Source organism: Morone saxatilis, unplaced genomic scaffold, assembly GCF_004916995.1.
Source record: "Morone saxatilis isolate NCDOM2014 unplaced genomic scaffold, NCSU_SB_2.0 Contig18, whole genome shotgun sequence".
Taxonomy (NCBI): Eukaryota; Metazoa; Chordata; class Actinopteri; family Moronidae; genus Morone; species Morone saxatilis.
In genome coordinates this window covers 10749199-10773842 of record NW_023339740.1, presented here as the reverse complement: position 1 = coordinate 10773842, position 24644 = coordinate 10749199, and the positions used below count along the sequence as shown (strand labels likewise).

General features: G+C 41.0%; 2 protein-coding genes across 2 annotated transcripts; both read left to right on the top strand.

The window, feature by feature from the left end:
• The first annotated feature begins 1652 nt into the window (after nucleotides 1–1652).
• si:dkey-33m11.6 (uncharacterized protein LOC555986 homolog) lies at nucleotides 1653–4385 on the top strand. The gene is made up of 2 exons (XM_035661194.1): nucleotides 1653–2329; nucleotides 3103–4385. The coding sequence occupies exons 1-2, from the start codon at nucleotides 2161–2163 to the stop codon at nucleotides 3174–3176; spliced, it is 243 nt and encodes an 80-aa protein (XP_035517087.1). The 5' UTR covers nucleotides 1653–2160; the 3' UTR covers nucleotides 3177–4385.
• A 13875-nt stretch (nucleotides 4386–18260) lies between these two features.
• ddx19 (DEAD/H (Asp-Glu-Ala-Asp/His) box polypeptide 19 (DBP5 homolog, yeast)) lies at nucleotides 18261–23895 on the top strand. Its single transcript, XM_035661563.1, has 12 exons — nucleotides 18261–18467; nucleotides 18958–18997; nucleotides 19082–19171; nucleotides 19312–19447; nucleotides 19617–19709; nucleotides 19825–19927; nucleotides 20132–20246; nucleotides 20427–20604; nucleotides 21459–21696; nucleotides 22011–22173; nucleotides 22596–22787; nucleotides 22979–23895. Exons 1-12 carry the CDS (start codon nucleotides 18411–18413, stop codon nucleotides 23038–23040), a joined length of 1467 nt encoding a protein of 488 aa, XP_035517456.1. The 5' UTR covers nucleotides 18261–18410; the 3' UTR covers nucleotides 23041–23895.
• Nucleotides 23896–24644: the final 749 nt, after the last annotated feature.

Genomic DNA, 24644 nt, shown 5'->3' with positions numbered 1-24644 from the left:
CCTTAGAACAGTTTGATTTCCCAAAGATTTCTCAAGTGTATTTGTGTTTTTACTCTGTGTTCTTCTCACTGGGCTGAAGTGGGCGGGGATCAAACCAGATTGTTTTGGTATTATAATCTCATTAAATAATAAACTAGGGATTTTTCCCCAAAAAACTTTCTCAGCCATGAATTTTTAAGGTTACAAAAAACTACGAAGAAATGAGCTTCAAACCAGCAGCAGCAGGATGTGAGTGCACTCATTATAAAGTAAGAGGTAAAGCGAGACTTTTCTCCACTTGTTGTTGGTCTTACAGTAGGTTTTAGCATGTAGCATCATCCAATTATTCTTACTTCACCAACCTTATTGTGATGATGTGAAGCTGTCGATGGGTCCTCTGTTTTGCTTAAGTGGCATTTTAGCTGTGGAGGTTGTTGAGTTACTCGTATTGCTTCTTGTTTTCTATCCACCTCATGCTTTGTATCCATGTCTGATGTTCAGTGTGGGCAGGTTTGATGAATGAATGAAATGAAATGAAAATATTCAATACAGAAACCAGTTCTGATGATGATATAACCACATGCTGTGGAACTGAAAGAGTTGTTACTGAGATGTCCTCATATGAAAGGTGAGTCTCCGATAAAATCATGGCTTCTGTGGGTCCACAGGGAGTAGGTGTGTCATTACTGCCATTCCATTAAGAATAGTTGACAGCATATTAAAGTTAGTTCTGCTGCAGGCTTGCATATCACCTTTCATCTCATTGTCCGTGTAATGATATTTAGTTAAATTCCTGAGAATGGATATATACAGAATTAATACCAGTCCATTGGTCTATGTCCTTCACTGTTTATCTGCTTTGTAAGATCTCTTTGTGCTGTACAGAAGACAGATTGATGTACAGTACAGTACAGACAGCAGTGGGCAGTAAACCCAATGAGAATTAGTTTCAACCAAAGACAGTCCCTGGGGGCAAAGCAAACCAGTATCCTAGTTTGATAACAAAAACACCTAAATGTTCTCAAGCTGGATCCTATTAGGTTTGCTCTATTATGAATCAGCATCTTAATGGAAATGTACAGCGTGAGAGGATTTTAGGAATACTGGGATTGCATCGTTTTTTATATTTTGAGAGATCAAACTGTGTTTTGAAACATCTCAATATGATGTTTATGTTATTTCATATCATTTAAAACCTGAAACATAAAATCTGGAACATCCAGGTTTTATTCAGCAAAAATCCAGATAAAACGGCTCACTGGAGCAGGTATCTGATCCCCAGATCCCCATCTTTAAACCCCCATAGAATATGTATATATTTAACCCCCCCACGTTAGAAATTGGGGTGAAAACTGGTGAAAATAAAGCAGGCCTATAGTATGTAACTGGATGCGTGCCATGGGGCCAAAAGTCACATCTCAGCCTATGAAAACACTGCCATCCTCTGGTGAGGTCTCTCTCAGTGGACATATGACATGCTCAAAACCTCCAACACCAAATAAATCGCCAATGTTGTAATATTGCAAAAACCAAAAAACAGTTTGGAAGATTTGAAACTCATCTCTGACTGGTCGGGTGGTGGCGCGTAAAGGACGTTTTCCAACGATCTGTACTGGTGCACATTTATGAGCCATCTTTGAATATAAGATCGCCATTTGTTTGATTGCCTCTAGATCCCGGAGAGTGGAGCATTGGTACACCACGACTCTAACTGGAAGCACCTCTGGGCTGCACCAGAAAACCCCCGTACAGCTCCCTCGCCAGGTCTCCCCGGGATCCGTGTTTTGCATCGCTCCTCAATTTGCATTTCTTCCTCAGATTTTCCGTGCGACGGGTTCAGCCGCTCGAAACCAGCGGGCGCACCACGGCTCTATTGTACGTGCGCCTCCATTTCCAAAGCAATACGCACAGAGAAGAAACCTCTGGAAATTTTGAATAATGTTGCCGAAGCTCCACGAGCGGGGAAATTGAGGACATTTTGATTTAACTGTTATTGGTGTTGCGTACCTACGGAGACAGACACGTGTCTTCGGGGTAAACAGAAAAGGGCTAGATCGTGTCCGCAGATAGCGTTGTGGGTTTTTCTCCCCGTTTTGTTTGTTGTAGACGGCCGAGTTCAAGCTTGGCGACGAGCTATACATTTCAGTTCGTGCGCCTTGGTGATAAAGACGCATTTTGGAGATGTCGGAAGTGCTACCTTTCAACGAAGAAAAAATGAGTCATTATGGAAATGAGGGCGACGAGGGACACCTTTCCTTCACCTGTCGTCTTCAAGACACCAACAACTTCTTCAGTGGCTCACAGAATAAACGTCCGCCGAAACTCGGACAAATAGGCAGGAGCAAACGGGGTAATTATATAATTAAGGCGTTTTCGTTTGCATGGTGATGTGTTGAATGCGCACATAGGTTACTAGTGGACCTTTAATTAAGGATGTCTGTGTGTAGCCAAATGGGCAACACCTTTGCCTTGACATGGTCTTCACTAGAGTGTTAGATGATGATCAATTGTTTGCATGCGTGTGGGATGTATGGGGTTTTAAAATATTCTATTCGCATTGCAACACAAGTTGGATGCGCAGTGCGTGCTGTTAAATGCCTTCTGAATGCTGCTCAACAGAGTTGTGCTGGATGTCCCCTCCCCAATGAATGGAATGATTGAGATTTACACTTACACTGTGCAATTTTGAATTTTGTGTTTGCATGATTAATTCAGTCTGTTTGTGCTTTTTGCTTTTACATTCCTGATGACACCCATGAGATTGAGATGGTCATTGAAAATTTAGGCTCACTAGAGGTGGCACATACGGGCAGAGACACACATACACACACACAGTTGTACATACAGTAGTGCACAGACACAACATGGACAAACATGGCAAAAAGGCAGGCATGTAAGCATTGCACAAATGTGCATCTCACAGACACACAATCACGCTTATGGTTATCTTTCTTTTTTTGCATACCCTTACTCTCTCATGCATGCACACACCACGTCTGCTCATACAGCGCAGTGCTAATGGTTTTGGGCTTTAATGCCCTCCTGTCAGTCGGTGGTGAATTTTCAAGACGCCACACCAAGATGAGCCCCCCTCATTAACTCTCTCTCCCCTGTCATCCACAGTTGTGATTGAGGATGAGAATGGCGACAACGAAGCACTGAAAAATGGAACAGAGAAGACCCCGGCAGAGGCTTAGAGCGCACGGCTCACCGACCCCCAAAAGACACTCTTGAAATTTTTTATGGCGATATTTACCAGTTTTAATCCAAAGACACTGTATATAAGCACTTTCTCTCATGTGGCAGCAAGCAGCACTTCCACGCCCTCCTCTCCCAGTCTGTCATGGCCATCCGGGTGACACACACTGGCAGGGGAGGGAGATGGCAGCAAAGGAGACCCCCAGGTGGACCCCCCTCGAGACACACACACACACTCTCAGATAAACAAACACACCCTTGATTACAGGGTTTCGCCATAAATCCAAAAGCAGGAGAAGATAACAAGAGGAGGGGGGGCGGGGGCGAGGTGGAGGAAGGAGGCGACGCTGTCGAAATGCAGAAATCAGGGACAGGTTACAGAAATAAATCTGATATAGAAACTAAAGCACACACTTCTCCTATATCTTATCAATCAAACCTATGGTACCATTCTTTCTGCTCTTCATTTTGATTGAGGGCAAATGAATAACAGAGTTTGTAAATATGGAAAGGGTAGCCCATATTTTCTTGCACAAAGTGGGAAGCAGTAAACTGGTTTGTTCTCTGTGTTGAAGACTTTATTTATTGATCCTTTGGAATATGTCTTTTGCAGTGACTTAAGGCCCGAGGGAGGGTTTTTTTGTATGTCAAGAAAACTTTGAGTGAATGAGAGTGACATTTTTTTTTTCACTTTATAATTCTTGATGTTGCCTGAGTGTTTTTTGTTACCATACTTTGCAGCTAACAAGTCATTTATATACAGTGTAACTCCCACCTGTTTGTAAGCTTCCCAGGCTTTCACCTGGATTGGTTGATACTGTAACTTGACTGTACACACCCTATTGATAAACTATTTATATTGCATTGTGCATTATCGTGTGTGCCAAATCTCATGAGGGATATACTGTACCAGACAACTTGTTCTTTTTTGTGCTTTATACATTTACTCATACAATTCAGTTGTTTGGTTGGGTTGCCATTTTTTAGGGCTCTTTCTTAAAACACTGAAATACCAACTCATGCATGGCAAATATGAAATCATGCATGCACTGCAGAAGTTCTGAAACTCTTGTGTATTCTTGAAGCACCTCGTATACAGCTTTGAATGACGAACCTCGAGAAACAGTCTTAATTCTGCGTTGTACTGTACGATTCTCACTGATTTGTACAGTGGCCTAATATCTTGTAATAAAGATTATGACAAAGTACTATTTACTGTTTAGTGTTGATTGTGGTTTACAATACAAAATTATGTACTAGATGTTGCTTTTTGTTTTATAAACTGTTTTAAAACTGTAGCAAAAACTCAAAAGTCTAGTTTTGTATCAGAAAGGTAAAGACAATAGCAAAGAGCTTGGCTGACTTTTGGATATGTTCCTTGTACAGTTTCCCGTGTTGTTATTGGATTGCCTATCTGGCTGCCAAGGAAGGTCAAGTCAGCATTTTCCACTGTGAGAAAGTAGCATCCCATTCTTCGGAAAGATCAGATGGAAGGAGACCGAAATGGGAAGAAAGCTGAAAATAATCCCATCAAGAATTTAAAATCCACACTTTGTCTTGATTTGTTGAGACGCTCGACTCGGACAACTGCGCAACAGACTCCGATCTCATAAAGTGCTACAGTATTGCATATGATTCTGTGGGGGAAAATGTACACCACTGCTTCCCAATGCAATAAATGTCTGTTTGCATCTAAAATCTCAGCTCTTCTCTTTAATCAAGTCCTCCCTATAACTCCATTGCCAGAGATATAAATGGCGCAGGGCCACCGAGGCATGAGGAACACTGATGAGACGTGACATTTCCAACTCTGCTGTGGTGACTAAATGATTCATGTTGTGTGACGAGCCTCTGTCAGCGTACAGCATTTTAAACTTGGATGTGTGCTGGGAACACATACATGCAGCACACATGCACACACACACGCCCGGTTCAGCTCCAACTGCAGGCGAGACTAACATATTGCTAGTCTCTCTCCCTCCCCAGTCTTGACAGACATGAAAGGGGCTGCCTGGGCTGGGTACCATGGTAACAGATGCACCTTGCACTTGATGGGTGCTGCGGTGGGTTTCGGTGCAGAATAGTCTTCCCTGAGTCTTGGCTTGATACCATCTTTATCTTTAATGGAATGTTCTCCATTCTCTTATCTATGCCCTCTTCTCTCAAGACCCCCTATTCACTCAGTGGCGTGACCGCATTATCCTGCCAAAATAGTCCCTTCTTCCAAGACGGCAGTCAACCATGACGATGGCGCCTACTGCAGTAACTGCCTATCCCCACACAGAATAAGAGGACGTTACATTTAGGGAGTAATGGTCTATGATTTTCCGTGTGGTGGATCCTTTAGTCCAAAACGTTGCAGCGAAAGTGCGATGTGATCGACCCAAGCTTGGCTCTGATCAGTCTTAACACAGGGTCAGATATCCCACACAGTCAAACCTGTAGGACTCAAACACTGACATGCTGCAGAAAATCACAAAGGTTAGACAAACATTACAATAGCTCTGCAAAAATTATCAATTTTAAATGGGAAATTTGTCCTTCAGTTAATTTGAAGGTGCACTTTTCTTTGTTTCAGTTTATTATATTTGGTGTTGTGTTCTCATGATTTTTTAAATTTATTTGTAGGGGCTTTTAATACCTTTAATATATAGATAGTGACAGCTATATAGTAAGAGGAAAGGGGTGGGGATGGGGTGGGCTGGGATGACAAGCACCAAAGGGCCACAGGTCGGAGTCAGTGGGTACATGTTCTCATTATTTTTAAACATTTCTCCTTGCTACATTACATATTTTTGTGCCCATAGTAAATAACAACTACAAAGGCAGCCACACATGTGACTCATACAGTAGTAAATTGAATACCAATTAACAGTATGCGTCACCTTTAGTAGAGGTTGGAATAAAAGAGTGGATATTTCTGGGCAGCGTAAAGCGAGAGGTAGTAAGTAAGGCCAAGGAGTCTCAACTTGAACTGCAAGTACATCAGTCACAAACACTGCCAAATCACACTGCATCTCATATATCAATCATGACGACAAACAGAAAAACATAAGCATTAGTAGAGGAACAGGTGTCTCAGGTGAACACACAGCACCAGTGACAGACAATAAATGGGATAATAAGCATCCACAATGATGATAATGACGATGATTCTCTGCTGCAGTTGAGTGAATGTTCCACTCTTACACCATTTATAGGCTGGCAAACCAATAGTACTCTATTTGTTGTAAATGTTTGTCTATCAAGGATAAGGTTTTACATATGTATTATCACTATACAAAAAATGGTTTGGTACTGTATTAGTGGCATCATACAAAACACATAATGCATTTTGTGGTTTCTTTTGTTACAGTTTTCTTTTTCCTAATTTCCATTCAAAAATCAGAACTTGGCAGTGACATTACATCAAGTGTGGCTCGGAGATGAAATAATGAAACATGCAGATGAAAGGTAACTCACAGAGACTTTAAAAGGTTACATCAGTGATTGTATTTGATGGACAGATTCATAAATAATTGAGTAAGTAAGCAGTAAGCAGTGCATCTCCTTTATCAATGCATTTCTATGAACCTAGGGAAAATGATAAAGAAATCAAAGATAGGACAATGAGAGATGATTGTTCTGGAGCTTATCAAATGTCTTTCTGAGTAATTTTCTGAACAAAAGACTGTTGGGACAGTTTGTGCATGATATCTACAATCCTGTTAAAATCCTGCACCAACACTGCAGGATCATGACAGAGGAGGCCTTGCCCAACCACACTGTTTAATCTAAAGTTCTGCTTTTATTTGCATTCAAATTTCTCTTGCTCATTTGTTCCACTGAAATATTTCGATAAACAGGTTTAAGTGCTGAGTAGACTTCACATCTACCTCTACGTCCATCTCCCTCCTTACTGACGGCCTCATCAGCATTTTATCACAGTGGTAATGCAGGAAGACATATTCCTCAGTTCATTTATATAATATAGCACATATCCAGCTGACATACGTAACACATATTCATAGATAAACACACCGACATCTCAAATGCAGATTCTGTGTTTATCACACAAACCCTCTTAGCTGCATGCTTAGATGTTCCTAAGTCCTAATGCTGTTATCACAGAGATGCAGCAGATGCTGCTCACCTCGGGCTGGGCAGATAAGTTCAAATTCAAGCTCAGGCTTTGGCTGGGTGACCATCGCTGCTAGAAGAGGCTCAAAATCACACCTAACAGCCAGTAGATCCTCCATTCTTGTCATCTATGTAATAGGAAGCTGTTTATTAACTTAGTCAGCCACTTTTTGGATAATATTGTGGCAAATGGGTTTTATAGTGAGGACTGATGAGAGGCTAATCACTGGTGCTGTGAAAAGGGGCAGAAGAAAGTCAAGATCTGGATGGCTGTTAGGTTACATAAGCTCTGACAGGTGTAGAAGAAGAGAGAGAAAGGCGAGGAAGAGCAGAAACATGAATGAGTAAATGAGAGAGATATTCAGTGGGATGAGAGCTTTCATAAGCCACTGAAACAAGGAGGAAAACCACACCCTGCAAGCTCCCTGTTAGCTGCACACACACACATGAACACGCACTGTACACACACTACGGCATGACTGATTCTCACACTCTTTTTCAGACACCTGAATCTGACCTTTGTGTCGTTGCAGGGAAATACCCGCGGTGACCTCACATGCTGAGTCACCTCACTGGGAAAATCACCTCCACTCTTTCTTGATGCGAATCAATGGGCTTCATATGATGCAGTAATAGAATGTGTATGGCATGCAAATGGATGAGGCAACATTTGCATTTCATTCCACTGCATGTGTGCATTTGTGTGTATGTGCACATGTGCAGGTAGGTCTATTTATTCAGATTTTTGCTATTTGTGTGTGCATCGATGTACGCACATGTTTGTGTACATCCTTGTGTGTGTGTGTCTGTGTTTGGTGGGCTCAATTGGCATTGGGATCAGGTATTCTCTCGCTGATTGAGTCTCTGCTGGGAATTCACAAGGACGCAAAGAGGGAAAAGGGAAATGCAGCCCTGGTTGCAGTCCTGGTTGGAAAAATAAATAAATATCCCTTTAGACACAACACCAGAATATTCCGCCTGCCCCAGAGTGGGGTTTTACGTTGAGTTTTTTTTTTCTTTTGGGCAGAGCTGAATAAGTGCATTTGACCAAATAAAACAACCCTGCCTATGATATTATGGTAAAACCCACTTTGTTTGCAGCTAAATCGTGATTGCAGATGACGTCAATCTTTCAAGTAAGTTCTCCTCTCAGATATCGGTCGAGCTTTTGCTCTTCTCCAAAAACCCTAACCTTATGACAAATCATTTAAAAAAAGGGGGGGTAAGAGTCAGTTTTAACAGATGGGACTCGCAGGGCAGTGTGATAAAAATGGGCAAACAGCAGACAAAGACAGGGACCACTCCACATTAACATTAAACACTCTCTCTCACTGTTTTCCAAGGAAAGTGAAGAGAGCTGGAGGAGGGAGGAGGAAGGGCGGCAGGCAGGCAGGCAGGCAGGCAGGCAGGCAGATCGGAAGAGAGTGGGAGAGCGGCACGAGAGGGAGATGAGGAGATAAGAGGGATGGAGAGCCAGGAGAGAAGGAGGAAAAGAGAGGGATAAACAAAAGTGAGAGTAGAGGAAGAGAGAGGAAGAGAGACAGAGGCTCAATATGATGAAATGAATGCCAGGGAGAAACAGTTCAGACCCACCAGATGGTTACTATAGCAACCACATCCCCAGTCTCGCTCTCTCTCTCTCTCTCTCTGCTTAGTTGCTTTGTTGCTGCTTTAAGTCTGTGGAGGGAAACCAACGACTGAGAGAGAGACAGATTTTTACATTTTGGTGCAGTGGCACTGTAAAGCCTCATAACCAACTTTACATACTTGCGTATGCACTTGTATAGGTTCAGTATGATGTTAGTTATTGCCTCTTGGTTGTGGCTTTGACACCTGGCATCTGTCACAAACCCCAGGTCAGCTGATTCTTAATGGTATTGGAACAATTCCATGCAAAAGCTTATGCGCGTTTAAGTGCATGCATGACGGGTCATGAGGAGTTCAAGGAAAAGTCACCAGCAGGAGTCTCTTGTGACCTTAATAAATGCTATGTTTTACCTTTGACCCTGCCTTACTGACAGACACACAGGCATTCTCTGTATGTGTAAATGTGTACAGTTTGTATTGCAATGTGGGCATTGCTGTAAACACCGTAGACAGATTGAGATGCTATAAACGTTCTCCTCAACTCAGCAGCAGCGCACTACAGTTTCATACACAGAATGGGCATCAGATGTCTCCATCGAGATCATATTCGCCTCTGCAACAAGCAAAACCCCCATTAAAAACAAACACACACACACACACACACACACACACACACAAGCATACTCACACTCACAAATGTAGCCTGGCACCATGCATGCACGGCCTGCACACACACACACACACCACAACACACAAACAAACAACACAACAATCACAAACACCAGCCGGGGAAATATCCAAACTGGGATACACAACAAAGGGAAGAGCTTGTGGGCCCCCCAGCTAATCTCATGCATGGAGATCATTTTCAAAACAGAACAAAATGGTGGGCCATCTCTCGGTGGCAGAGTGGGTCTCCGCAGGGCCCCCGGGGCGGGATGGCATGTAACTGTGTACGCGTGCCTCTTGAATAAAAGATGCTGACCTAGATGGAAATCCGCCATTGGTCACTTAATTTGTCCTACATGCGTGATTGGCTCGTGCTCAAGCACACAATATAGCTGCTGTCCAATCGCCCAAGAGCGGTGGGGTCATCCGTATGTGCAAAATGGTGCTAAAATGTTGCAAGCGTCTCTCCACAGGTTTGCAAGGAAATATTGTCTTTAAGATAGAAAAACGAAAAATGCAATCATTTGGGAGTTAAGAATTGATAATATATACGGTTAATGTATCACACGTGTCGATTTACTCGCTGAACAATTTGTCCTTGTTCTTCATATCGGTGTCTTTGGAGTTTGTATGTTGTTCTCTGCCAGCCCCCCCATCTAAAAAGCTGAATTTTTCACCTCTGGAGCTTTAATCGCATACATTTTCAAAGACAGACTTATAAAAGAAAACATGAGAAGCATTTTTAGTGGCTCCATCATCAACTAACATTACACAGCTCACTGATGCAGATTGGATTCATGCAATGTGCCAGCGCCGGACCACGTGGGACTAAACATAGTACATATGTCTGCAGGTCTGTGAGCATGAATGAGCCCGACTGAAAGGGTGTTTTGTATCAACATTGTACTGAGCCCTTCTACATTATTGATATGCAATTTGACTGCCCGCCATTAATAAATTATTAAGGAATTGAAATTTGTTGAGCTGGGGCTTGAAAGCCTCGAAGGTCTTTGGCCCCGGTAGATGAATGAACACGGCCGCATGATTGTCAATGACTGTTGAACTCCAAACTGCATGAGGGAATGAAATGTCTGCTTAACCTTTTTTCAGGTTTTTCAAACGACTCAAGGCTATTTAGCCCCCACCTCGTGTTATGTAATAATCCAGCTGTTTTTTGAGTAAATTGGTTGGGTTTAGTGAGAGCTGGGTCTCCCCTGGAGAAAGGAGAGAGGCTGGATCCAGATGTTTGTGGATGCCTGGCCAATCTTGGGACTAAAACTGTGTTTAATCTTGGAGGCTCAGCCTGATTCTTACATCTTACCTTTCCCACACATTGGTGATGAATACAGCCACAAAAACTGATCTTTGGTATCATTCACTTGAAATGTTTGGAGGACGATCACTGAAACACAAAGAAAAGACAAACAGATACAATAGAGATCAAAATTTATAACAATTATCTTCCAGTAATTGTAGCAAAATAAACTATTCAGTAGTTTGAAAGAATTGTTTGAGTCCTTCAGCAGGGATATACAGAATAAAATGTCCTAAACCAGAACCATTTTTTTAGATACTGGAAAGACAGAAGTTCACTCCTCCATTAACCCTTTAACACCTAGTTCCCTGCTTTTATTTCCTCTTGAAGGTTGTTAAATCATCTCATTCCACTCTGTGTAACAGTGTCATGCATGTTTTCCAAGAACTTTATTTGTGCTATGTAAACAGACATATTCAAATCCAAGACTACAAGATTATGGCTGCATCATTCCATCAAATGCAAATATTTATATGTGTGTTCTGTGCATAATTTTACACACATTTCCCCCGTGCCTGTCATATTGTGTATCTTTGGAAAAGTTATTGAAATTCCTGCTAGAGAAATTACCATAAAGAGTGAAAAAGTCATTTTAGTCCATAACAAAGACTTAAACTGTGTCCAGGAAATTGCCCTGATTGTCTTATGAAATATATAATAAACATAGAAAATACAGTTTATGAAGAGTATAATAAAATATGTGTAAAACACAATGAATGTGTTATAGGAAATAAAGACCATTGATTGGGAACAACATTATCTGTTAGACCAGGTTGATCAGGTTAAACTCTGACCCTATGCATTGACATCCACATTCTATGACTAATATTGTTCTGAGTGGCTTTTATTTAATTAAACCCACAGTAGTTTGTAAAACACTCAGGTCTGTAACAGAAAGGCTAGAGCTCTGACTCTGACAACAGCAAGCTGTTCCATCCACATTGAAATTCCTTGGTGATGTCCACTCTGCACCATCAGCCTCTCTGGCTAAGCCTCAGGAATACCAACCAGCTGTCAGCCCCATACCCCCATTTTTGATCTCTCACAATATCTCCCTTTCTCTCTCTGTCTCTCTCTCTCTCTCTCTCTCTCTCTGTATGCTCTCTTGTTGACAGAAAACAAGTGCTGCATCACCATTTTAATTCTGGCGTGGGTGTGCAGGTTCTGTTGCTTTTTTTCTTGCTAGAGATGCATGGAGCAAGCAGTGAGGAGCCGGCACAGAGTGAAGGATCAGGGGTATGAATCTTAATGACTTCTACCAGAAAACAGTGGGGAGAAGAGGTCTGTGGAGAATCCACCCTTAATCTCCCTCTCTCCCCCTCCGCTTGTCTCTCTCACCTATGGACCCGTGCACGCAGCTTGTCTGTGTTTGGAGGATTTGTCTCCCTTTGATTCTGATTAATTAACTAACGATGGACAACCAATGCTGCCGCGTTACAGACAGAGAGAACAAGACAGAGGAGACAGGCTCCTACTGCTGCATAGTTTTTACATGTGGCATTGCCGTCACAGCGGTATCACAGCCAGCACTTATAATGGAACCACGTTGGTAGCCATATTGAATAGGATGCATAAATTAATTAGACGTAGCAATGGTTGTGTGACTATTAGTCCTTTCATTATCCTATCCTCCTAACCCTAACCCTTTCATTATTAGGGGCCCCCAACCTGGATAAAGTTGCAATGATAATTTAGATAGTAGTCTGCTTTCAACTTAGCAGTCCTGTTTCAAAATGACAATACCACAATAACCAAAGCCAGGTTTTTCTAGTTTGGTGTGGAAGAACCTGCAGAGTCCTGACCTCCACCAACCAACACCGTTAGGATGAACTGGAATGCAAACTGAAAGTCGGGCCTCATTACCACACTAATACTCTCTCTGTAATAGAAGCATATTTATGCCTGTGGTTTTGGAATATAATGTTTAGGACTGCAATTAGCGATTATCTTCGTTATAATTAATCTGCCAATTATTTTCTTGATTCATCATTTGTCTGTAAATGTCCGAAAATAGGCGAAAATGTATGTTTTAATTTCCCACAGCACAAGCTGACATTTTTAGATGTCTACGTTTTGTCCAACCAACAGTCCAAAACCCAATGATATTCAGTTTACTGTCATGTGTGACAAAGAAAAGAATTAAATAATAAAATTTGATAAGCTGGAACCAGGAAATGTTTGGAATTTTATAATTAAAAACTATTTTTCAGTCAATCAATCGACAATTGACTGATTGTTGCAGCTCTAATGATGTTCAACAATCACATATGGGTGTAATTTCCACATGCTAATTTCCACTTTCTAATTTACACATGTTGTGTATTTTCATACCTACTTCAGTAATGGAAAGATACATTTACCCTAACTATGACTACAACAAATCTTCGCCTTAAGTTATCCATCACATAGTATTTAAGTAACATATTTCTAATGCCATGGCAACTGCTCCCTCATCCTCCCTCAAATAGCTAATCTGATTAATACATGCACCACAGATATTAAAGCTGTACTGATCAATATTTGTATCTAAACAATGGTCAAATGACTACATGGAGCATTTTAGCATGTTTTAGATCATTGTTTTGTTTCTCTGACCCACAACTTTACTACTTGGTTGACTCCAGATATATGTTTAAAGGGTTTGTGAAAGCAGTACTAAAAGGAGAGTTAATACTGGACTTACATTTATCTGGTAGCCAGAAACACGACTATAAATAGATGTTAATTTTGCTAAATCTGCTGGATACTATTTGTATGGATTTGTAAATAGGCAACAGTTTGCTAACAGATTACCTATAACAACTTTAAAGGCCATATCAAATGTGTTCAAATGTGCCAAGTGGCAAAAAAATAAAGAGAGAAAATGGTTAATGGTTAATGCTCTCCCGTCTCTCCACTCTTGCAGTCCTGCACCTGCCCACCAGTGGTCACTACAGAGTCTCCATGTCACCTGTATCAGTCACCTGTCTGCATAGCCCCTCCACAGCCCTAGAAGAGGACAGCCAGCGTCAACTTTCTCCCAGATTGTCTTTTGCTGAGGTGTCTGAGCCTGCTACGTCTTCTTCAGTTCTACCTGTCTGTACTTGTTATGCCACCATGTCCGCCTGTTGTCTGCTGTCTGCTTGTAGCTTGTATTGAAAGAATTGCCTTCCCTTTGCCAGTTTATACCACACCTTTCCTGCCTTTTACATATAACTTTATATCTAATCTGAACCATCTGGTGTTCACACTATTCTCACAAAGTGTAAGAATAGTCCATAATTACATTTTATCTATTCACTAATTGTCTCTTACTTTTCCTTTCTGTTCTGTATTTTCAGGGGCTTTCAGATGCTTGAACTAGTCAGGCACACCTGGCCACTGAACTACGTGTTCACCCTTTCACAGTTCAAATCTGCCTTGAGGCATCATATGAATGATTGAATGAATGACTGAATACATTTTTATTTTTGTGTCATACAATTGAAGTGGACCATCCCACATGGGATTAAATGACACATGGTAATACCACATAGAGACAAAGACAGCTGCCATTCATGTTCCAAGGAAAAATAAATAATTGCTGCATGAAACTTAAAGTAAAAAAGAAACTTAACAGAGACATACAATATAAAACCTACCTGATCTACCTTTACTCTAATTCTTCGATTCCATGCAGAGTCTTTTTATTAATTGTCTCCCAACAAAAACATAAAAACAATCGTCCATACCAACATAATGTCATAATACAGTGGTATTATACCTCAGTTGAGAACAACTAACTGTCCTTTGGAAACAAAAAATGACAAAAAAGGGACTCAAATGTTTACTTCCTCTACCTCTTTCTATACTGTATTCTCATGTTTTATATATTGCATAAGTTTTTATATTTATCAGGCGGCAGATCATCTTTCAGCTGGAGGACACAGGTTCAAGCTACTGTAGCACCCAGCTGAAGTGTTACTGTATGGAGAGTATGTACACTGCCTACATAAACTGTATATTTTTGAGTGTCGAGTAGTGTTTGAGCGATCTTACATTATGTATTTATGGCAGAGTGTTTACCTTTCTTCACATCGTTCACACAGTAAAACCAATTTCTACTGCGACCACTCTACTTTGATATGCTTTCTGTCATATTCAGCGGTGAAATGAGTTCTTATGTGGCAATACAAAGTCCTTCTCTCTGTCTCTTCCAAATTCTCTGGAGACCTCAAGCCTTACTTTTACTCTTTCAGTTGCCATGGATACCTCCGGCAAGGCAGCTGATTGGAGGCAACAATAAACTCAGCTCTTTCAAGCCTTTGACAAATTTGTCTCCAAACTGACATTCTAAGAGACTCTCACATGCTGACACACACCCACTAACGTATGCTCACGCATACATGTAGATAAACTCAGACTGACGCACGCACAGAGCGCCGTTGACCATTGGATGACAGCGGAACAGAGATCAATGTAATCTCCTTGAGCACAATCCAAAGCCACTGTCATCATCTATCTATCTATCCCAGTGGAACCGGGGAAATGTGTGAAATCAATTCTGAATTCATTTAAGGAGCAGCCAACCACAGCACTCTGGCTCCAGAGGTGACCCCGAGTGCTCCTGCATGGTCCTCAGTGGAGGCCAGCTCTGGTTATTAGCCTGGTTTCCACTAAAGCATCAAACTGGGATAACTTTGCTGTGGCACCATTCCTAATTGTGCCAACACAGTAAAGGGCTTGTGTGTCATGACTGATAGATTGGTCTTCTGGACTGTTTCAGATAAAGAGTAAACTCTCAGTTCTCTGCTGTGCACTTCAAGGATCAGTGTGTAGGATTTAGTGCAGGGGTCTGCAAAATGGAAAAAAATTGTCAGGAGGGCTACTATACTTAATGAACTAATGCTGTCAATAGAATAACATAACGGTGTACATTTTCATGTTTAGTCATTTTCATATACAGGCTTGAACCAGTTGTGGTATTAACACTGAAGAAATCTACTGATATGAACTGAGAATCAATTTACTGAGCTTGCCTAATCAAGGTAAACCAATTACTTGATGAAAAATGTTAAAAATTTAACGTTGTAATAAATGTCACAGTTTGGTTAGGTTTAGGCAAAGATCATGGTTTAGGTTAAAATATTTACATATAAGTCATTTACACAAGTTAAGCTATGTTTGTGTGTGATTTGAGTCAAATATGATGGTATTTTCGGAACAATGGGCATTTGCTTTCAGGATAATGGAGTGTCAGACAAATGATTTTTCAGTCCAATGTGACATTTTTCAGACTACTGGGGTTTTGGAATAATGGCATGGCACCAACATTTAATCTTGTTAGGTTAATCCAAACAAAATACAGGGTGTAAAAACATTTTGTGGGAAAGGTATCCCAAAGGAAGTCAGTGCACCTGTCCTAGAAAGTTAACCCCTCACTTATACCTTATCCTTTAACCAAGTCTTAACCCTTGCATGGTTTACATTGTGGGAACTAGTATTTTTTGTCCCTAAAGATATATGTCCCCACAACGTAATACATAGTCTGCACAAAAACAACACACACACCAGACGTATGCACTAGAACAGCCATAGTCATAGTCCCAATAGGCTCTTCTATAGAAAGGTAGCCAATGCAGAAAGGGATCAGTGTCTGATCCTTTACAAATATCTCAGGATCGTCCAAAACATTGTTAAAAAAAGATTTATTGGGTCGCTCATTTTTGCGTCTATAAGCTAAATCTAATTTTGTGGCTTATAAAAATTGTACATATGGTTTAATGATTTCACTCTGATTTGCTATTTCTCCTAAAAACTGAAGTGGTCAAAAAACAATAAAACATTGCACTGACTTTCACTTTCACAGGAAGTTTTTCCACTTGGGATCCAGCTTCTCTCACCCAGTACTAGTTGTTACTGTTTAATGATGATGCACCGGTTGCATCACAGCCGTTCATTCATGCTTCTGAGTTTCTAATTTTGGTGGTATTTGGGGTTTTCTCCCCTCATTATTCAGTAAGGCTGTCAATGATAAAGTCACTATTAATAAGCTTAACAACAACAATGATACTTTTGTAAAAATATGATAATCTTAAACTGTTTACAGTGATCTCAGTGAAGGTTTAGAGAAGGTTTCCTCTTAGAAAGTATTGCATGGTTATATCGCAAAGAAAAGGTATTAAAATCATAGTGTGATGCACAGAGGTGAAATCGGGGAGATGCGGAAACAAGCCCTATTTTTAATTGACTAGTCCTATTTTTTTCCATAAACTGTCTGACTGAAGTGTGTTTTAAGACTAAAGGAACTAATTAGATAGGAACTTTAAAGGGAAAATCATTTTTTTAATATACAAATATATGTTCCATGTCCACTGTAGACGTACATAATCAATACAAAGCTTCTGATATACAAGCATGCACTGAATAAGGCAATTTGTGCAATGATGCTGCATTTACTGGAAGGAATATGGCTCTAGACCTTGATTTATACCGACCTGGATGAAGGGCTATGGTAGGATTATAAGAGAAGGATGTGTCATTGCCAACTCTCATCACTCCTTGTCCAACATGTCTCTCAGAAAAAACAATACATCAGATATTCACTTTTTCTTTTAAACAGTACAAGTTTAGAAATAGTGACAAACTGAAAACATGTTTAAATCCAAAATGAATTAATAGAGCTCCACTCACTTCATTCCAGCTCATCTGACTGCTGAGGCTGTCTCCCAGTGCTTCACCACCTTTGAGACTTTGTCCTGTCTTCAGGGTTGGATTATCCACTAGAGGGCCCCAGTCCCTTCACCCCCCAATCTCTGAGGTAGTTTGTGATAATTCAGTTCTGTTTAGGATGCATGATGTAAGCATGATATGGAGTTACATATAAATAAAAAGCCTTACCCTTACCAATCCAGTTTATACTGTGTGTTAGAGAGGCATATAACCAAACAAAGCTGCAATAAATCCAATTTCTACAAACTAGTTGACAACACAGCACAGTGAACCTGAAATCTTTAGGCCCTTAAGGGTCTAGGGCCCTTATCTATCTTCTTTGTCAGGTCACTGCCCGACCCCTTGTTTGAATTATGAATAAACAGACCTGAATCATTTTTGCATCTTGTTGTCAGTGTGTGTGTGTGTGTTCAGATTTTGCTATGCTACAGACATATTTAGTATTTAGAAAGAGTGAGTTTATGCAGAACGCTTTAGCGCCACCTACAGGCTCGGTAGAGTAGTGTTTCTTGAGCTTGAGCCTCCAGTCGCCAAAATCTTTACCAAAAAAAGTAAAATTGAAAGGTTGGAATTAAATGAAAGTTCTTTTGATAAAAACATTTTGAATTTAAACAATTTAAGAGCCACACCTGTGTCTTTTTGTAAATCGCGTGGGAACGTTCAGCTCGGAACTAATATCGGTGACACTGACATTCCACTCGGACATGTGAGCGGTTGCACAGGTGCCCAGAATCGGTTTCCCGCACGCCATTGTGGAAAATAGTTACTTTCACATTACTGAGTCCTCACTCTGAGCTTGCTTCCCCAGCCCAGTTATCCTCAGTGAGATATCAAGAGAAGAAACTGTCCCACAATGGCTACGGACTCCTGGGCCCAGGCGGTAGACGAGCAGGAAGCCGCGGCGGAATCGGTAAAACCCGTAACTTACGCAACACGAGCTAACGTGTTGTTAGCTCGTTTAAAGGATGCTCCGGCCTGTTCTGGTTACAACCTCAACGGAGAGTCGCTGCTCAGCCGTATTTCTTGTACTTGACACTGTTCGTCGACAGCTCTGGCGGTGGATCAATGGGCCCCTGTGAGAGTCTGTGTCGGTAACGTTCACTTGAAGTTAGAGACGGAAGTACCGGCGGCCTCGGTCCGTGTGGGAGCTAAGTTAACTAGCCTGAGCCGAGCAGCTGCGTGCTCACTGACTTTAATGTTACTAGCTGTTAGCTGGCTAGCAGGTTGAAGATGCAAGAGGCTCTAAAAATAGTGATGAAGAAGTAACCATGAGTCCCAGTTGGCGCCTCTCGTGTGTTGCAATGAGGGACAGAAACCGGGGCTGGTCCTGACTTTTATAGAAATGAATAAACGTTATTTTGTTAAACAACTCTAAACTTTCTTCTTCTTCTTCCTCATAGATCGGCAGCCTTCAAATAAAAGAGAAACCAGAGGAAAACGGTCAGTGTGCAGACTATAGTCAGAAAACCAGTGATCCCAAAAGTGTTTGGCCTTTAAACACAAGTGTCCTTTTTAATGCTGCAGGCACGACTGCAAACGCAACAGACTCCAGCAGTGCGGCAGCAAAGACAGAAGCTGAGGGAGAAAACAAGACTGCAGATGACGATGACAAAGGTGGGCAGTTTATTGTTTACGTGCCCTAAAAATATTCATCCCTCCGGTGAAGCTGCCTGACATTCCTGCTTGTCTTTCTTTGAGATGCTTGATTGTCCCCTGAGTTGTAACACTGACTAAAACACAACTTTATTTTTCAGAGGACAAAGCGGCACAGTCGTTGTTAAACAAGCTGATACGAAATAATCTGGTCAATAACACCAATCAAGTAGAAGTTCTTCAGAAGGATCCCAACTCTCCGCTCTACTCTGTCAAGTCCTTTGAGGAGTTGCGACTGTAAGTGAATCTTGTATTCTTGTCTCCTGTTGCCCTACACTATTAGTTATGAATGATATAATTACAGTCAGAAAGGTGGTTTTCCCAGACTTTAACCACACCTGCTCCTTCAGTTTTTTCCTTATTAGTCGATCTAAGAAGGCATTTAACTGTTTTCTCCTATGTGCAGCAAACCACAGCTGCTTCAGGGCGTGTACGGCATGGGTTTCAACCGGCCATCCAAAATCCAGGAGACTGCCTTACCTATGATGCTGGCCGAACCGTGAGTACTGAAATCTCTCACCCTGAATAGTTCCTATATAACCTTTTAAACTAATAGTCCCAATAATAATGTTACTGCCGTTGCTTGCAAACTAATGTAATGTTGTTTCTTCTAGTCCACAAAATCTGATTGCCCAGTCGCAGTCGGGAACAGGGAAAACAGCTGCCTTCGTCCTGGCCATGCTCAGTCATGTAGATCCCAACAACAAATATCCGCAGGTTGGTCGAACTTCCCTTGTTGTTGTAGAAGATCTCAAATTGTAATCTTGAGTTTCAAAATTAATATGTGAGCTGCTGTTCAGAGTATCTCTGGCCTGCTTCTACCTGTCTCTCACAATAATAATTTTCTTTGATAACTTGATCTTAGTGTCAAGAGAATCTAACATTTCATAACATTTCACATTTTATTTCTCTCTCTTTCAGTGCCTGTGTGTGTCACCCACATATGAACTGGCACTTCAGACTGGCAAGGTAATCGAGCAGATGGGCAAACACTATCCTGAGGTCAGACTAGTCTACGCCATCAGAGGAAATAAATGTAAGGCTTATCTGCTCTCCACAATGCTATATCTACACTGTTATAGACGATGAAGATATTCTGTTACCAATTACTTATTTATTACTATATTAAAGGCTGAATTGTTTCATTGCTGAAAACATAAATGCAGCTGAGAGATGGCCCTGTGGGTTGATGAGTGCTTATTTCTTAACGTTTCAGTGCAGCGGGGCATGAAGCTGCAGGAACAGATAGTTATTGGGACACCTGGCACCATGCTGGACTGGTGCGGGAAGTTCAAGTTCATAGACCCCAAGAAGATCAAGGTGTTTGTGCTGGACGAGGCCGACGTCATGATCGCCACACAGGGTCACCAGGACCAGAGCATCCGAATTCAGAGGTGAGAACAAGCACCAAAGGAGAAACAATCTTTAGCACACACGAAATGAAAAGTCATCATTTAAGCATTGAGATCGTGAACTGTGTTCCTAAAACGTAATGAAATCCACATCATAATTATCAATTACCTTGTTAATTTCATCTCCCATCAAGGCCTTTTTTAACTGATTGGTATCGGCTATGTTGAGCTTAATTCTTTTTCCAATCTTTTGTTTGAATTCAGCTGTCATACAGCTGTTTACTCACAAAGCTTTCATGCACGGAGCAGTCATTCAATTCTCTGCTGTTTTATTTCCTGCACCCTGCTCTTTGTGTGAGAGAGCAGGAGCAGCCACGCCCGCTGCAAAGTTTCAACACGGGCGATGCCTGTGCTCGGAAGAGAGAGCGGTAGAGATCCGACACTCCCAGTGCAAGTGCAACAAACGTCCGGAAAACAAAAAGCCAATAAGAGTAATAAATTAATGTAATCCGCACAAAAGGTGTAGAGATAAAAGAAATAAACACCAAATACAGCTCATTCAGGTAACTGAAAGCTGCAAACCAAGAAAAAATTAGAGGGTTTGTTATTTTCTACTTGTGTATAAAAAACATTAAGAGGCAGTTTGTTTCTTAATGCAGTGTAGATCTATTGAATTGTCAAGCCACATACATTGGATTGATTTGAATCATTTTTAAGGTGCTTGAAGAGTGCACTGCGCACTGGTTTATCTAAAAAGAAAATGGGATCGGGACTCCGTATGGGCAGATAATGAATACTAAATGACTCGGATCAGAGGCTAATACAACTTGATTGAGACATCCCTAAAATGTAATTTTGTCAAGCTGACTTTGACCTTTCTCGTCTCTGCCACACAGGATGCTGCCCAAAAACTGCCAGATGTTGCTGTTCTCCGCCACATTTGAAGAGTCAGTGTGGAACTTCGCCCAGCGCATCGTGCCTGACCCCAACATCATCAAGTTGAAGAGAGAGGAGGAGACACTGGATACCATCAAACAGTACTACGTGTTGTGCAACAGCAGGGAGGAGAAGTTCCAGGCCCTCTGTAACATTTATGGTGCCATCACCATCGCCCAGGCCATGATCTTCTGCCATGTGAGTTCATTCTCTTCATATTTACATATGAAGGGTCATACATGAGCTGTAGGAAAAAAAACAATGATTCGCACTTTTGTCTTCTGTGACCGCATCAGAATGTCAAGCAAACCTGCTGTTTTTGTTGCGAAGCTTTTTCTGTGTGTGAAAAAATAACTTGGCAATACAAGCAGACTTAACATATTACTCCGGTGTTTATTAAGGCACAAAGCCTTCCTGTAAATCTGCTACTAATAATTACCAAATTACGTTTTTACCTTTGGGTAGATGCGCACTGGTGAAGTATTAACAGCAGTTTCTTCTGTGTGATCCAGACAAGGAAGACTGCAGGCTGGCTGGCAGGGGAGCTGTCCAGAGAAGGCCACCAGGTGGCGCTGCTCAGTGGGGAGATGCAGGTGGAGCAGAGGGCTGCTGTCATCGACCGCTTCAGAGATGGCAAGGAGAAGGTCTTGGTCACCACAAATGTTTGCGCTCGAGGTAAGGACCAAGTGTTGTCAGAATGAGCAGAATACACATCTTAGGACTTTCTATTGAACTCTTACATGTACATTTATATATTACATGTTTTTCCTCATAATTAAGATTTATTATATTTATATATTTAGATTTAAACGCCCTTAAATTAATTTTATACTTTTATATATATTCAAAAGTGCTCATGCTTGCACACTGCACTGCACTGTGGTACATCTTGATGGGAGTTGAAATCATTGAAAAATAAAAAGTAGAAAGTGTAAGTTTGAATTCAAAAGCGTCATAAAAGACAATAAATACCCTATTATTCAAATAAAATGCATTTGATAGCATATATTAAAAGGAATTGGGTACAAGTACTAATAAATAACACAGTACTGCCCATGTACATTTTATCTTTCTCCCCACTTGTCTTCTACATACAGGTATTGATGTCGAGCAGGTTTCTGTGGTGATCAACTTCGACTTGCCAGTAGACAAGGATGGTAACCCAGACAACGAGACATACCTGCACAGGATTGGCCGCACGGGTCGATTTGGCAAAAGGGGACTGGCCATCAACATGGTGGACAGCAGGATGAGCATGAACATCCTCAACAGGATCCAGGAGCATTTCAGTAAGTCTGCAGCTGCTACAGTACACACACTTTCCTATACACACAAACAGCAGGATCAGCAGCTGTGTGAATATTCTTAGCATTTGTTAACCGTACAACTCAAATCAGGGAGATGGCGGCTTTTTAGTGATCAGCCATATGTCAACCCTCCAAATGAACCCTACCTTTTTCTATGATTTCTTCCTCTACAGGTAAGAAAATTGAAAAACTAGACACAGATGATCTGGATGAAATTGAGAAAATCGCCAGCTAAAGAGAGCATTGTTTATCGCATGAAGGACGCTGACCTGACTTCCCCTCCCCTCTTCACTCTCCAAGGACTGTACCCTCCTACAGTGTTTTATGCTTTTATTTTTTTAGCCGTCGGAGAAAAGAGCAAAACCACAAACACAGCATATGTTTACACGTGGATATGTCTCCTCTCAGACGAGTGTTTTGTAAGTCTCTGGAACATACCCCATTTCACTCTTTGTACCTCTTTGAATAAAGTCTATGAGTTTTATTGCTGTGTATCATGAAGCTGCAAAAGCAGCCATAGTGGACTCTTGTTTTACTGAACACATGGATTTTAAAAAACACTTTTTGGTGTTTGCTGTAGTGGTGGCATGATACAAGCTCACCTGTAAAGAGATTAACGAAAAACCCTAATAGATAAATAACCATTTTATGTGCCACAAAGTTTTTTTAATTTTAAAAGGAACAAAGTACAATTGAATGTAACTGTATCATGTAGACTATTACAGCATTTTTTGTGCTATGTATCGACCAAAAGTACAAAGGGTGAAGTTGGGTATGCTGCTCCGAGCTGTAGTTTAATCATTAAGATTATGATATTGAGATGGTGATGGTTGGGTTTCAAGGGTCTATGCAAACTTATCAACCTGTGATAGCTATTATCAAATACTATCAACCTGTATTCACATGACAGAAATTAATCCTGAATTAACCTCAGCTTTAGCATCAGGGTGTGTAGTCAAATGCCAAAAAAGGCTGCCTAGAGTGATAATACACTACTAACTCATTTAGATATTTCTGTTTAGCCAGTAATCAATCATCAGCCAACTACACATCTCACACGTTATTTATATCATTAAAAAAAAAAAAAAAAGATGACCATTATCAGTGCTTGGCGCCGCCGCTGAGCATTAATCATTAGTCTTTTTCTTTCATCTGTCTCGTAAAACCTCATTTTAATTCAAAATGTGGCCATTAAGGTCTGATGTGATCAGTTTCCCTTTGTGTCTCACTGTCCCACACAATCTTTTCAATCAGGGTCTCCAGTTTGACTTAAGCTCAGCTACATTCTTCACCCAGACTGTGCTGTTATTAAGGATTGTGAGTTAAAAAAAAATATATATATACACAATGCCTTCCTCAAGTGCATTATATATACATATGATTTTGTTACTGATATTCTAAGACATTGGGCTTAATATTCTGGCTAACACTTGAAATTTTGACTATATATTGAATTATGAGCGTCTTTAGGATGTGTGAATTATCTTCTTGAAACCAAATGCTGAATTGACTTGAGGACCTATGCCAATCAGATTCACTGTGTTGCTCCAACATGGTCGCATGGATAGAAAACATGTACTTGTGTACATATTTAAAATTTTAGGTTAAAGAAATAGCGTGACTGAATTATTGACACTTCTAAGAAGTGCAAAAACATTCCTCATGAGGTTCAATTTTGACAGATGCAGCACTTTCGGTGAGCCTAAATCAGTTGACCTTGCATTCGTGGGTGACTGCAAAAATTATGGAAACAGTGCGATGTCTGGTGTATTTGATCAATGCGCCAAAACATTAAGGGCAGTGATTGGTCAGTCTGAACCTTGTTCAAACCTCATCTGG

Coding starts and splice junctions, on each gene's coding strand:
- si:dkey-33m11.6 (XM_035661194.1), top strand. CDS start 2,161: ATGTCGGAAGTGCTACCTTTCAACGAAGAAAAAATGAGTCATTATGGA. Junction 2,330..3,102: donor AATAGGCAGGAGCAAACGGG/GTAATTATATAA, acceptor TGTCATCCACAG/TTGTGATTGAGGATGAGAAT.
- ddx19 (XM_035661563.1), top strand. CDS start 18,411: ATGGCTACGGACTCCTGGGCCCAGGCGGTAGACGAGCAGGAAGCCGCG. Junction 19,448..19,616: donor TCCTTTGAGGAGTTGCGACT/GTAAGTGAATCT, acceptor TCCTATGTGCAG/CAAACCACAGCTGCTTCAGG. Junction 22,174..22,595: donor CACAAATGTTTGCGCTCGAG/GTAAGGACCAAG, acceptor TTCTACATACAG/GTATTGATGTCGAGCAGGTT.